The sequence below is a fragment of the Theobroma umbraticum genome, unplaced genomic scaffold, assembly GCF_002168275.2.
Source record: "Theobroma umbraticum cultivar Fairchild unplaced genomic scaffold, ASM216827v3 scaffold_30.0, whole genome shotgun sequence".
In the NCBI taxonomy this organism is placed as follows: domain Eukaryota; kingdom Viridiplantae; phylum Streptophyta; class Magnoliopsida; order Malvales; family Malvaceae; genus Theobroma; species Theobroma umbraticum.
The window spans coordinates 3,725,006-3,740,518 of record NW_018397254.1 but is presented as its reverse complement, the minus strand read 5'-3'; the positions used below and the strand labels follow the sequence as shown (position 1 = coordinate 3,740,518).

The 15,513-nt window shown below is 34.2% G+C and overlaps 2 protein-coding genes across 2 annotated transcripts; both read right to left on the bottom strand.

Moving 5' to 3' along the window:
- Nucleotides 1-458: 458 nt before the first annotated feature.
- Nucleotides 459-4,207, bottom strand: LOC110423395 (RGG repeats nuclear RNA binding protein A-like). Its single transcript, XM_021437619.2, has 7 exons — nucleotides 3,773-4,207; nucleotides 2,605-2,911; nucleotides 2,413-2,478; nucleotides 2,131-2,263; nucleotides 1,419-1,574; nucleotides 1,277-1,330; nucleotides 459-1,038 (listed from the first exon to the last, which is right to left on the bottom strand). The coding sequence occupies exons 1-7, from the start codon at nucleotides 3,954-3,956 to the stop codon at nucleotides 862-864; spliced, it is 1,077 nt and encodes a 358-aa protein (XP_021293294.1). The 5' UTR covers nucleotides 3,957-4,207; the 3' UTR covers nucleotides 459-861.
- A 3,463-nt stretch (nucleotides 4,208-7,670) lies between these two features.
- On the bottom strand, nucleotides 7,671-9,735 carry PLA-I{BETA]2 (alpha/beta-Hydrolases superfamily protein). The gene has a single exon (XM_021427746.2). It carries the CDS (start codon nucleotides 9,604-9,606, stop codon nucleotides 8,023-8,025), a length of 1,584 nt encoding a protein of 527 aa, XP_021283421.1. The 5' UTR covers nucleotides 9,607-9,735; the 3' UTR covers nucleotides 7,671-8,022.
- Between the last annotated feature and the right edge of the window lie 5,778 nt (nucleotides 9,736-15,513).

Below are 15,513 nucleotides of genomic sequence, written 5' to 3'. Positions count from 1 at the left end.
ATCATACTCCAATCTCTCCCTTGGTTTTTGGGTTTGTTTGGTATAAGGGAAAAATTACACGACAAGAAAGAATTCAAGAGAAAAAATGAACATCAGAGGAGAGAAAAGGTGTTATACCTTTGTAACCTTGTTAACACTCAACTTAAACCTCAATTTCATCTTCTTGGCAACTAAAGCTCATTCTTGACTTTTACCAGTCATACATGGCGATAATTTTTTTAAAAAGCAGAAAACCATTAGCATTGAACATAGGCATTTATCAGTAACAGTTGCAGACTGAAGCATGGGAACGCAGCTTCATCCCTCAACCACCGAAGGTAGGCGAAAAGGGGTAATGGCTGGACGGATGCAGCCTGTACAAGGTTTAACGCACTTAACAACAAGGGGTGGGGCAGCTTAATGGCATCTAGCCTTGAGTGATATTTATTTGCAAACATAAAACACCCCCACCATGAAGCTTCATGAAGCATCAAATCATAAATAAATAGCGATTAAAAGATGAAATAACATGACTGCAATGTTTCAGAAAGGACCCACTAAAACGTTCTCAACCTACACCGAACCAAAACTGATGCCACTACTTCTCAGTCGTAATAATGACCCATGTGCTCTAACTTATAAAAAACAAAACAAAACAAAAGGTAAAAAAAAGGGTATGCATGCATGTCAGGGAAAGACCACAAGTCTGTAGACCCATGGATAAATTATCTAAAATTTACACTCAAAAACATTAAATGGTTTCTAATAAAGGAAATCATCATTCCTCTTGAAAACCCTTTTTTGACTCCTGAGTATTGAATAGATCACAATGAATTCCAAGCAAGTGAAAACCATTGTGCAGCTTGCAGTGGTGGTGGAATCTCACTTGCCACCCAAAGAGGGGAACTGCCCAGGATCTTCAATTGCGGGGGCTGGCACATTGCTACCCGCGATACCTCCATATCCACCTCTGGGACCACGGCCACGGCCTCGTCCACGTCCTGGGCCATAGTACCTCTCCCCTTCAGCTGGTTTCAAGAACTCATTTATGCTGACAGACTACACCAAAGCAACGTTCAAACCAGAATTTTAATAAGGGAAAAACATCTACATCATTGGCACCAATAATAGTGACATGGTGAACAAGTTAATACAAGGATACTTTACCCATTCATCAAGCAACCTGAAATTCATAACTGCTTTACCCATTCTTCCAACAAGTGAAATAGAAAGGAAGGGTTGCATTCATCAAGAAGAAGTGGGAAATCAACAAAACATGTGAGAGAAATATGCAAACCTTTTTTACTCTTTCTTCTTTATCAGCATCTTTGCGCTTGTCCTTTTCAGAACCCTGATTATCAAACGCTAAGTCAATATACCAGCATAAATGAAATAGACGAAACCATACGTAACAACAGAATAACCTTAAGAAATCTTACGAGTTTGATAAAGATGTCATCATTGCTCTTCTTATTTGAAAGTTGTTGCATGGACTCAAACTCTTTGACATCAACTTTCCTTTCTTCAGTCTTGAGGGCAAGCAAAGCTTTCCTCCTCTCCTCAAGAATCTTCTCATATTCTTCTAAAGTCATCTCCTAGTATAGACAGACGAAAAAGTATCCATTCAAAATTAGAATATTAAAATCAAGCAAGACTTGTTAAACCAGGGAAATCCAACCTATGTTGATCATTTGATCATCCCAAAGTTGATTCAGTCAACCAAAGAGGAAGCAAAGCCAGTTCCACCATTCAGAATCATCAAAGATAAATTTCTAATTTTTCAGCAATGACATAGATTCATCCAACAATTATTACCTAGCTAAATAGTTTTTAGTTAGCATAGACAAACTCCACAACAGCCTGGGTTATAATTACAGTTCAAACATTGAAGCTATGCACTTTGAACATATTAGAACCATCTCACATAATGTTACTGGACAAATTACCCAATATAGAAAAAGTTCTAATAGACAACTAATAGAGTTCAAGCAAGCAATCATAATGCATTCTATTTATGCCCTTAACACTAATTAAACACAGAGAAACGATCTTAGGGTCACAAAATCACCAAATATATTCATTTTGGCCCTCAATTGAAACCATAGCCACATCTCTAGAAAATCAAAAACCTAACTGTGATCAAAGAACTACCTTATTTTCAGGCTCCTTCTCCTCAGGTTCATTTGCAGCATTCTCCTTGCTGGCATCCACGACATCTTCCTCTCCAGATTGCTTCTCAGCACCCACATTCTTTTCATTCTCAGGGACGTTTTCTTCAGTCTCCCTTATTTTGGCCAACATAGCAGATATATTAACAGATGAGTTCACATCACAGTATATATACATACATACATATCTATACATATATAAAGCATATTACATAAGGAGCTTTGTTGTGCATGCTGCTTAAGAGATTAGCAAACAGATACTCACGGAGCAATTTCATCAGTTGGAGATCCCCAATTACCACGTCCAGCACCATCACGTTTGAACTCATTCCTGGTTATACAAAAAGATAGATAGTTGATGTAATAAATGGTTAATGAAATAAAACATCAACAGTGGGATTATGTGAAACAAATCGCACGACCAAAAATTACAATTCAAATAAAACAAAATACTAACCCACGTCCAGTCCCACTGCGGCGATCATACTGCCTACGAGGGCGTTCCCCTTCTCCAGATTCTTCATTGCTAAAACCACCACGACGACCCCCGCGGAAAGAACCTCGAGGCCCACCATAGCCACGCCTTTCAGATAGCTTTCCTTCTCCCTCTTCAGAGGGTCTGTACCCTCCCGAAAATCCATTGGAATTATCACCAACATTGGAATCACGATTGAACCCACTGCCACCACGTCCACCACCACGGCCTCCTCCACGTCCACCACCACGGCCTCCTCCACGTCCAGGCTCACTCTTGGCCTCTCTCACTACATAACAAGGCAAACATGGGAAAAAAGAATGCAGGATAAATGAGTAAGCACACCACACTTCAGTAATTAAAATTGATTGTCAATAAACCAACAAGAAGGTAAATCTAGGGCAAAGTTCAGCAATAAATGCCAGAATATTACAATGACCATATCATCCATAAGAATTATATTAAGTGAAGTTCAAAATAAAGTTTAAACTTCACATAGATAAACAGATGGAATTGATACACAGTTTCATAGCAAGACAAATAGAATCAATAAAGTTCAAAAATTTCTCATGTTTTACCTCATTTTCAATGATAAGAATTATATTAAGTGAAGTTCAAAATAAAGTTTAAACTTCACATAGACAAATAGATGGAATTGACAAACAGTTTCATAGAAAGACAAATAGAATCAATAAAGTTAAAAAATTTCTCATGTTTTACCTCATTTTCAATGATACCACAAAAAAAATTACACAAAAGTCACTTAGCCATATCAAAAGTTCAAAACACATATAGCTTCACAGCAATAGGCTTGAGCGAAAGAACAGCTTTAATGACAGGTAATATTAATAAATTTCACAAATTTCCTTTCTTTTATTTCATTCCTATAAAATAATAAATATAGGTAAGACTTATACAAAGGAGCAGCTTTACCGACAGATAAGATTAATAAAACATACAAATTTCTTTTATTTTACTTCACTTCCAATCCAATAACAGCTATACATCAATCCCCACAAAGATACACCACAAACTACTGAAACAATAGACGAAATCAAAAACCCACAAATTTTATTCCTTTTTTGACATTATCTTCAAACCAAAACAGAAAACCAAAACCGATCAAAAAACAAGAAGAAACAAAAGTTACCAGCTTGTGCAGGAGGAGCAGGCTTGGTGGGGAGCTTAGCAGGCTTAGCGGGCTGTGCTTGAGCTGGACCCGAAGCAGGAGCTTTCTTAGGCTTCTCAAGCTTCTGCTGCTGAGCAGCCGCAATAAGCAAACTTGGGTCTTCAATATCACCACCCAAGAGATCGAAAGGGTTCATGGTTGCCATTTGTTAACTCGACGAAGAAATTATATCGAAAACTTAGTTTTTCTTTTTAGCTTAAAAAGAGAAACAGCAACCAAGAGAGCCCTAGTGTATGGCTAAAGCCATGAGGTGAATATAAGCCAAAAGGAAAAGATCTAAGTTTGGTGTTTGGAAGGTAAGAAAACAGAGAGAAAGGAGTGTGAGAGTGAATTATGAGAGTTATACGGGAGGGGCTCAGAAAACCCTAGCCAATGCGGCAGAGAGACGAGTGTGAGGCTAAACCTAATCTTAAAAACCCTATGGGTTTCGTTAATGTGTGCGCGAGTTCATTTCAAGCCTTGTGCTTTTCCTTTCTTTTTCCCTCTATGTTTTTGGGACTCTAATTAAATAATCTGTCAAGGCTCGTTTAAAGGAGGGGAAATTTTTTATAATTAAATGGAAAAAACATATTTTTATCAAAAAATAATAATTTTCCATCTTTTATAACAATCTTCATTGTGCCAAAAAACCATTCAATCCAATTAGTGTAGAGAATTTTACACATTTAACATTGAATTATTAAATATCAAATTTTTGAATTTTTGAATATTTAATATTAAATACAATACCATATGTTTTTCTGTTTAAATAACTTAAATTATCATTGGCAAAGCCAATATAAGATAAATAATAATGATTGAAAATATTTACTCAATTGATTAATACAATTTCTAAAAAAATAAAAAAAATTGAAAATAAAAAAGAAATAAAATATTAGGAGAATTGAACACTTTCCCTAATTTGACAAAGCAAACGATGCGAAACAAATCAACGGGCCCATTTAATGGATGGGCCTGAGATAGTTATTCTAATTGGGCCTTCAAAAGACAAACTAGTAATCAGTCCAAATAATTATTTTGTCGGCTCAAGAGCCCAAGACAAAACAGCGGACAAGTTTCTCCGTCAGAATGTTTGTTCAAACAGTTGATTTTAGTACAAATTGAAAAGGAAAATACAAACAGATAAGAGGATCTTCCTCCGTTTTTGTTCAAAGTCGTTGGGGCAATCAAGCAAAAAGAAGACACAACAAGAAGTTCAAAGGGATTAGTTGGTTCTGGCCGATGCTGTTGTCATTTTAACAGCAATAAATAAATAAATAAATGCAGTGTGGATTGATCGTCAGCAACTTCCACCGACAGCCAATCAAAGCGGGACTCGAGCTTTAAACGTTGTACCTTATGTCTAGATTTCGAGGTGAATGTGCTTAAGTCAAGACGACGTTATTTGAGCGTCATGTTTGTAATCCGAAATCAAATAGTGATTAGCAACACTTTCTCGAGAAAAATAGTTAAAAGGAATAGAGGAAACGCTTTCTCGAGGAAAACAATTAAGGAATATAGGAAAATTATCCTTATCTCTATATTGTATTATCGACATTTCTTTTCATAATTATATAAAATTTTTTGTTAAATTACTAAGATTATGATACAATTATAGTTAAGATATATATATATAAATACTTCATTCATAATTTTGCAATTCATAATTTATGCTACAAGATTTTTCTTCTTGTAATAACTATAATTTATTAATTTAATGAGAACCATTATTAACAATTATATGGCTTAGCAAGTCCATATCATACATATTTGAGATTTTTCAAAAAAAAAAAAAGAATCTTCGAAAAGAAATAAAAGATATAAAAGAGAAATAGAAATATTGAAAGTTCAAAAATATCAAAACTATCGATTTTAATGACGAGTCAAATTTTGAAATTATAATTTCTAATTTATTATCTTTCTTTAAAGTTCAAATTTTTTTTTTTAGACTTTTCACATAAAAAAATAAAAATCGTTTGACATCTTGATACTTTTAAGTTATTAGGTGATCGATATTATTTCAACTCTCGATTTTCCTTTATTCTCGTTGAAAGAGATATATATATTACTTAACATCATATAAAAGAATTTTTGTTAAAAACAAATGTTTTACGTTCAGGAGTAGTTACATTAATGGTCGTTGGCTGGATTGAAAGCAACTACCAATGTTTGTCCTAGTTTAAGTCGAAGAAGAGGTAAAGTCTTATTTTTTTTCTAATTTTCTAAGGGATTAAGACTTGTGACAAATTCAAAAGTATATGACAGGTTTGTTTGCTAGCTGTAAGCGTGTAACAACAAAGAAATGCCATTGACAATTAGATATGCTTGGCTTGCCCCTTGGGCTACAATTTATAACTTTTCTTATGCTTTGAAAAATATTTAGTAATAACTTTTCTAATCAATACTTGGACCTTGCATTCAACTTTTCATAAATTTTTGGTTCATTCTAACAATTCTATTACCAAAACAAGTTTTCTTTAAATCGAAATCGAAAAAAAAAAAGAAAAAAAATTAACCGGTCGTGTAAGATGATATTGAAAAATATAATAATTTTGCTTATATTATATCAGTATTTTTTTTTTTACAATTTTTTTAAGAAAAAGAAATGGTTTCATTTGATTCCAACCACATTTTGAATATTGTATCCTTTACTTAGACTCCAAGAAGGGGATAGGTAACCTTTGCTCATTTCCTCCAATCCCCATATCGTCATCTCCTAATACTTCAAAGTCCAAACTGTACTTATTCAACAACCTTCATCTGAAACCCTTTTTGGGTTTTAAATTTATGATGAATAAATCAACTCATTTATCTAACTAGCTAGAATAAGATTGTGTCACACAATGGAAAAATAAAATGAAATATGGAAAAACTTTATAATCAAATCTGGATAAAAGAGAAAGAAAGGCATTGACAAGAACATGATGATGAAGAGAAATCTGATTTCAAATGAATTAATCAACAATTAGCGGGAAGGATTTGCTAAGACTATGACTTGAGCACATTTGAGATTTCAAATTCTATAAATAATATTGAAAAGTAATCACAAACAGTTAAAGTACAATTAAAACTTCTCTCAATTACCATATTCAAAGAAAAAACAAAAAATATATACGAAACTTTTTCCAACCTTAAGATTATTTGCATGACTAGGGTTTTGTAATTTGCCCAAACCTTCATTCCAATGATCATGGTTGGATTCCCAACTGCAAACATTTTTTGGTGGGTAGTGAAAATGAATGGTTTCGTAAGATTTGTCAATAGATATCTATTAAATTGTAAATGAATATTTAATTTAAAATCAATTGACAATTTTTTATGATTACATTTAAGTATCAAACTTACTTACCTCATTCTTCAATTAAAAAAAAACCTTTAATAAATAATTAGTAGAGTGTATAAGCTTTACTTGGTGAATTTATTCTTTTACATGTTCATGTTACTTTAATTGTGAGAAAATGGACTTACTTTATTTTTGCTGTATATATAGTCATGAGAAGATAAATAAATCTGCTCACAACAAAATTGGCTAGTTTTGTACACAATCTTTGTGATTTGTGAAGTTAGTTAACCAATTTTCTTTACAAGGGAAATGGGGCTCTTTGTTAATTAGATAATCAATAAAAAGACATTAATTTTAATCCACAACCATTATTTTAAGCAAAATCTCAGACTCACATGCCTAAGCACAGATTAAAAGAAGAAGGCAAATCATATGAAACTGTACTCTTTGCAGCGCAGCAGGCTGAGCATTGACTTCATATTGTGAGCACAAATTGAAAATACATGACTGTATTTTTTAGGTTAAATGTTTCATTCTTAAAATAAATGAGCCACCATTGATTCAATTTTACTAATTATTACACTAATATAAACAAAATTTTAATAAAAAATAACTTCTTCTCGATAAATTTGCAACAAAATATTCCAATAAAGATACATGACGAAATTTATACTGTCAAAAAATATCTTTGGTTTTGTAGTGTTGGCATTTTCTTGGTCATTGGGAAGATGCTTTTTGACTTAAAAAATATACCAATTTTCATTTGTTTGAGGTTATACAAATATCCTAGGCATGACAAGTTTCTACCTTTGGAACTATGAACTTTGATATTTAAAGAAATAAAAATCAAAGAAACATAGCATATGGGCAGCTTATTTTAAGTATGTGCAAGCTTTTTCCAGTTTTCTTTCTTTACTTGTTTTTTTTTTTCTCTATTTATATGCTTAGCTTATCCAGAAGGGCTAGGCAAACAACTAGGCATAGGGAAGCTTAAGCCATCCCTTTCAAGATTCAAACTCAAGGCCTTGTGAGTATACAATCGTTTCACGTTTGACCTTTGATCATGAACCAGCCTCGCTAAACTCCTCTTGGCATTTGCTCTAAACGGGCAGTTGGATGACAAGAATCCATCCACCAAGTGCAGGTAAGCCTCCAAATCGTGACAACACGCCACGTCTGCATTGGGTTTTAGATAGGGCGACATCTTAGTATCGACCCGTAGTTCTGTTCCGACATGGGAGTACGCCCATGGGTTGTTGTTATCTAGCATGTTGAACACTCTTGAAAAACCTTCATTTCTTTGTTGTTGTTGTGATCCTTCGCCAATGAACACGCCCGGAACCCTGGTGATCACGTCTTGATTGTTCACAATTCGTAACACCTTGACATTTTTCTCATTAAGCCGATCTACAAAGCCTTTGTTACCAACTCGAGGCCCTCCGAAGGAAAATACTGCGATCGGGGGCACTTGGGGAGCGCATGAACTCAATTCGTCAGCAACTAAAAGAGAAAGTGCGGCACCAAGGCTATGCCCCGTGATTGTAATGCTGAGGGTCTCACCCTGGTACACCTCAATCAATCTTTGCACTTCCTCGACCACTGATTCAGCCAAGCTAGGCACGTGAGCACCGGCTGTCTTGTGCAAGCTCAAGAATCCACATTCAACCTTTTGGGTTGGGTCATGGGATTCAGGAATTTGAACGAGCTGGGCTCTAAAGTTTTCAGCCCATTCCAAGCAAGTGGCGGTTCCACGTAAAGCGATAACGATATCCCTCCTTCCCATGCGCTGAATCTCCCTCTTATCATCACAAACCGCTACGAAGCCGATCCAACTAGACCGTTGGGTCATCCACCCCAGGTTGGGAGCCACGTCGTCTACCCATTCCGGTAACGCGACGGACGATGTGGCGTATAGACTCTTGGTTACCTTGTAAGACCTATCAGGCAACGCCACGTGCCGTGGTAAAGGAGCCTCGTCGGTTGACATAGCAGGGTTGGAATGGAAACCATGGTAAGCAGCTTGAACAAATTCCCCATATCTAACAACTTCACGCCTTAGATTTTCATCGAGCGGGTCAAGCAAACCTGACCAATCATTGCAACCGTGGTACTCTCTCCAGCGAGAGCCAAGGTTGTTCCTTGGAGAATATTCCATGGTTTTTGATAAAAGCCTTTGAAGCCTGTTTAAATGACGTGGAGACATCTCTTCGGCAGCTTTCATTTCAGGCCAAATCCTGGAAAGATTAAGCCCCTCGAGTAAACCCTTACCTTTGGTTTCGATTGATCCATTACTTGGGGCTTTGATAACTTGTTCTGGGTCGGCTTGGTTTGTTTTCTGGAGAAGTTTGTCGAGGTTGGAAAGGTGTTGCCGAGTCAACTCAGTCGATGATGCCGATGAACAAGGTTTTTGAGAACACGGATGGGGTTTTGTTAAAGGGTTTAGAGGTGATTTCTGGCACTTAAAGCTTGCCCGTCTGGCCTGGTAGACGTGCAAGTTTTGAGCGGGAAGAGTCAAGCTGATGCCGATCTGCATGGAGAGACAGAACAGGAAAAGATAAAGAGAGAGCAAAGAAAAGTCAATGAAGAGAAAGTTGCCAAAAGACAGAGAACTCAAACAGCCAAGCAATGACCAAGTAGGATTTGAGCAGATCAATCGTAGTATTTATAGACAACCATTTCCAACAAATACCCACACCTTACTTTATAATTACATGAAGAAGCTTTTGGTGTCCCAATGGCAATATCGTAATATAAGATGGACAAAGATTGACCCTTTCTGTTTTCGCGCTTGAGCACTACGGGGTTTCAAGAAAAGTCCGCGATCAATGGGAAAGGGCGGTAACCTTTTTATGGGAGTTGAATTGACTGAAAGGACCCTTGATTTTGGCCTTTACGTTTGTTTGGCTGACAAGTTTTTTCATTTTGTGTTTTGGGGTTTGACTTCAACAGAAATCCTAGTGTACTACCGTGTACGGGTTATAAGGCAAGGAAGCCATGAAATGCAACCTAGTTTTTTTATTATCTAACTACAACCTTTAAAGTTGAATGTAAATTCTGATTTTTCGAATGTTTGATTTAGTTATATATATATAATATTTCTAAATGAAAAATTGATTTTAAATTTTATTTCCAGTAAAAAATTATATTAATATTAAAAATAATACTTGAAAAAAATATGAACTATTTAAAAGTTTTTAAATAAATTTTTATTTTTTTATTACATTAAATTAAGTTTATTTAATTTTATTTTTAAATTTTTATAATTACTAGTTGATTAATTGTAATAAATTAAAATTTTATTTGTTATTTTATATCTACGTGGTATTAATATAATATTAATATGATATTGATATAAAAAGTGAAAAATTATATATATATAATCATGTTGTCATGTCATGTTTATATTTCATAATATTATTTATTATGATATAAAAAATTATTTAATTTGTAATAAAAAAATAAAAACTTGATTTGAACTTAATAAAAGATCAAATATTTATTTAAAAAATTTAAATATTTCAAAAAAAATTTTAAATATTATACCCTACTATTATCTATAAAGATAATTAGTTATGTCCCCTCCTCTTGTGCAAATATATTTGAATTCAACAAAATAAAGTCGGGTCACCTTATGCAAATCTATCTGTTTGACATGAAAATGAGCTACAACAGCAGCATATCTAAGCAGGCAGACAGAATGTGTGAATTCCCCAATTTTCCATTTTTTCTCCAGACAATTTGGAATAAGCCGGTGCCCTCCTAACAGCAAACGGATGGATTGTCCATTCCATTCTTGCATGAGTGCTTGATATATTTGAAAATTGAAATATTCTGGTCTCTTGTTTTTACTTTTGAATTTTTCTTACATAGTTTCAAACCCTATGAATTATATCATCTTCTCCCTTTTGCCCTTTTGTCAAAAGCTTAAAGAAGTTAGGCTATTTACATAAGGGATCGATAAACTAGCTTAGGCTAAGCGAGTTCCTGTGTCTGGCGGATGCAGTAAAACGTTGAATTTGGAATGAGTTTTCTCGTTGAAAGCCAAAGCAAGGACGAAGGACATTCCGGTCAAAACAATATTCCTCTCGAGTTTCGGGCTAATAGCTTTCCATTTTTTGCAATTTACGAGTATGACTGGTTTCATCTGCTTACGTACAACACTTTCATTTTTCAGCTATAATATCTTGCCATAAATTAATGAAACTGCTACCAAACTTATATTTTCTGTTATATCTGATTTTTCGATTGGTCAATATTGTGTTATAGACAAATCTTACACTATGCTTTTTGCCATGTTCATGTCGGCCTTGGTCTGGTCTGGTGGATCATACCATCAGTTTGAACATTCATTGCCTAAATCGTGGTATGTATCTGTAAAATTACGAAGGTTCCTTCTCATTGCCATTGCCATATCAATGTCCCAAAAAGGCAATGCTGCGGACGACAAGTCATCGACTCTGCAAAATTCAAACAAAGCAACAAATCGTTATTCCCAGAACGGTATTAATTTAAGACGTGGGTTATTTTCGTCTGATGAGATGAAATATGAGGACACGGGCGAGGTGTATGTGATACAGAAATATATATATATTAATGAATACAATATTTATTATGGTTATTTTCATTGTATTTTTTATATTTTGCATGGAAGTCGTGCAACAATTTCCCTTTTTTTAATTAATATTTAATTTATTATTTAAAAAATATTCGAATTATTTTTTTAATTTAAAAAAAAAGAAACCATAAAAATAATTGATTATGATTTCGATTATTATTTTCACATGTTCCTATCCCTATTGCTGCTTTAAGCTAGTAAAAAACCTAGCTTAAATCTAATTTTAAGCAAGCCTGGTGAAAATAATTAAGAAAATTTATATTGACATATATATGCATGAATAAGTAATTATTGTCGCACTGCCAACATATTATGCTTCGATTTTATATGTATTGATGTTTTCATGGTTGGTTTCACTTACATATATCGTGTAAATCGAAGACATGGTAAATCAAATATCACATTCATCCCAATTAATAACACAATCATAATTTAATTGTTTAAATAGAAAACTAGATGCTAACAAACTTGATCATAAAACCATAGAGGGACAGGGTGGAGGACCTTAAATAGGAGTTAGGACTCATGTAAGCCCCTTTCCATATACGTAACTCATCTAGTCTTATACAGTGTTATTAATTTCTTTTGTTTTCTACCCCTACGTGTTAAAAAAAATTCTATTGCCAAGTAAGAAAGATTAATAAAGTCTGGAAGTAGTAATTTGTTCACGTACTTCAAATCCATCAAACCAAGAAGATTAGAACCATCCATTGTTCCAAATTCTGACATGAAGGAAGCCTAAAGATTAATAACTAATCAGGATATAATTACCCCTTGAAAGGTGGAGGCCTTGTTGGCTGTTGCTGGTGCGAAATGTTCTAGGCCATTCAGTCTGCACTACGTTTTTGGAACTTTAAAATCCATTGTTGTAAACTCTAGTCTTATCAAACATTATTGCTTATCAAATTGAGGTATGCTAATGGATTTATCCTGTATTATTCAATTTGATTAAAAAATTAAAATATATTATAACAGATATTTTGTATTATCTAACTCGATTAAAGAAAATTAAGATACTTTATAAAATTAAATGAATAATAATTTTTTTTGAAAGTGAAATTTATTAATTAATCAAACGTGGAGTGTAGACTCCCATCATATCATTTAGGAGTAGATAAGACACTTTTTTTTAGTGGAGAGTCATACAAAATAACATCAGAATTTAACTCAAATCCTATATTAACCATAAAATCAGCAATTTTGTTCCCTTCCCTATATATATGACTTATACTAACCTCCCAATGCCTACTTAACAAGCTTTTAATTGCTCAAAACCCTAAACCCTACATGGAATAGTTTAAAACTGTTTGTAACATTTTTTTTTTCCTCTTTCCTTCCCACTAAAGTATATTACTTTGTTTTATCTTTTTGGATGGAATCATGAAACTTAGGATCATTAAATATTAACATAATCATCCTTTAATTTGCACTCAATTTACGAATTTAAAATGGCATTAAGGAACGTGAAAAATGTAGGGCGTGAGAATGAAGCGATGAAAGTAGACAAGTCAGAGTAGATCATCGTTGCATTCCTTGTATCGATATCAAATCAAGGATGTTGATGCTTTTAGGAATTGTCATGATCAGTCAATTAGTATATGTCACTGCTGCTGTTTCACATGTTAATCGCTCAAGAGTCCAAAGTCTTTTTGAAATTTGTTTATATTTCTCAAAATCAAATTAAAATTTATTAATACAAACAAGTTGATATGTTTTGTTATTTGAGATAAGCAAACATTCAATTACATCATGCCGTACCTTAACTTACAATCAATCAACTAAGCCGTAACAAAACTCCCTTATCAACATCTATTTTTTACTAAAGAATTTGTAAAAGATATTGATTTGTTAAGAATATATATATATATATATATATATATATATATATATATATATATAACAATTCTCTTTATGATCGTTTTTAATTTGTTAATTTTGTTGAAAATTTTTATTTGCTTCACAATCTTTGATTCAAATTACACACTCGAGATAAAACCATCATAGAATCAAATTCTATTGTCAACCATTTGTTATTGATAATGAACAAATGTGATGTATATTTTGTACCCTAGCCCGTACTAAAAGAAAAAGTTTAAAAGGAGTTGTTTTTACAATCGGATTAGCCTCCCTTTCTGTTTCTCCACTACTCGGCATGCAGCAAGAGTCTCCGATCACCAACCAATGAATTACAAAAGAGAAAGAGAAGAAGGTGACCACTCACTCGATCTTGCCATATCTATGCACTGGAAGAGGCGTGTTCATCTTTTCATCATTCCCCTACATATGGTTGATATAAAAGCACTATAAAAATTCTACTCTCTAGTGCTTTTTCCATTATTCATTTTGCATCACTTGCTGACTCCACTGAAAAAAGCTTGCACCAAATAACACGGTTGAAGAATCTGGCCGTATACAAAAGAGGAAAAGCTGTGCACATTATTTTCCACTATATATCCATCTGATTTAAAAGTGATTTCACTTTTTCTCATTGACACGTTAAAAACGAAATTCAAAGATCTAATTTCTTCTGTCTGTATGATTAGCAGTGTTTGTAATTGGAGTAAAATTCTGAACAAAGTGTAATAGATAACCCTTTTTCTTCCACTTGTTTCTTCCTTGAAGCTTATCAACAAACAACGTTAGAAGTAGCAAGTTCACTTTAGAGATAAGAGGGTTCAAGTCAAAGTCATTGACTGTCACAGCTTTCATGTCTCCTCCACATGCAACCATGTGTATGCACATGTATTTATTTTTCACTGTCCAAGTCTTCTGGCGCATCTCACACTCCATTTTTCCTCTTTGATCCTACATTGAAGCATGCATTTCGTGTGAGGCTCCTTTCTGTAATCATTCTCTATTGCTTAATGCTGCTTTGATTCTACTAATATATATCCGTTTAAAGTGGGCGATGAGGGCAGTAAGACGTGGGAATGAAGATTAATTAGCTCCAAAACCATACTTGCTTATTGTTGGTAGCTGGCTCAGCGGCACTGGCCAAATACTTTAAAAGTGAATGATGGAACATGTATTGGGACACTGCTAGCGCAATCAAACGTGAGACAAGGCCTTGCATTTGTTTATTAAGACTTGAGTGCTTTAACAAACACATAGAAAAGATAGCGTAGACTTGGGAGATGAAGAGGGCCAGGGCAAGAAACCCCATCATTTTCAACTCGGACACACCGACCAGCGCGGAGAAGGAGAGATATATGGACGCGGCGTCCAATTTTAACTCAAAAAATATGGAAAAAGACTGCATGTAGGATTAAGATATAGCCGAAAGGAGTAATACTGTATGCACACAGGACCTACACGAGAAACATGCTCGTGGACTTCCTGTATCAACTAATAAGCTTCATTTGTCTGATAATAAAGTTAGTCAATGTTCTGCATGTCCTAAACTTAAATAATTTTTTTCCTTTGCAGATGTCTTTAATTATGACTCTCATTAGGTACGTATGAACTTTGCATTAATTAAAGTGCTCATTTATGTAACTTCGTGTGCGGAAGTCAGTGCAGGGAATATCAAAATCAGGGTTAGATATTTGAAAGTGAGAGGCATGCGTTGGAAAATATGAGCTGAATGTGTTGAATTTTTTGTGGGAATATTGATACCGTCCATATCTGTTCTTTAAGGTTTCAGGCTAATTTATAAGTTGTTTCAAGAAAGTGTAGAGGTTTTGGTAAACTACTATGGGAGATATAATTTCCAAGAAGTTCGCGTGCAGACCGTGGCCCCGAGGGGGTTAACCAGATAACTAAACAAAAGAACAAAGAATTGGTAAAAATTAATATTGGTACTGTGTAGGAAACAAAGGGTTTATA

What these genes read in the sequence shown, in the direction of transcription:
- LOC110423395 (XM_021437619.2), bottom strand. Translation starts at nt 3,956, where the DNA reads ATGGCAACCATGAACCCTTTCGATCTCTTGGGTGGTGATATTGAAGAC. An exon ending in AGAAGGAGCCTGAAAATAAG is followed by an intron (nt 1,575 to 2,130) that starts GTAGTTCTTTGA and finishes TGTCTATACTAG; the next exon opens with GAGATGACTTTAGAAGAATA. An exon ending in ATGACATCTTTATCAAACTC is followed by an intron (nt 1,331 to 1,418) that starts GTAAGATTTCTT and finishes TTTGATAATCAG; the next exon opens with GGTTCTGAAAAGGACAAGCG.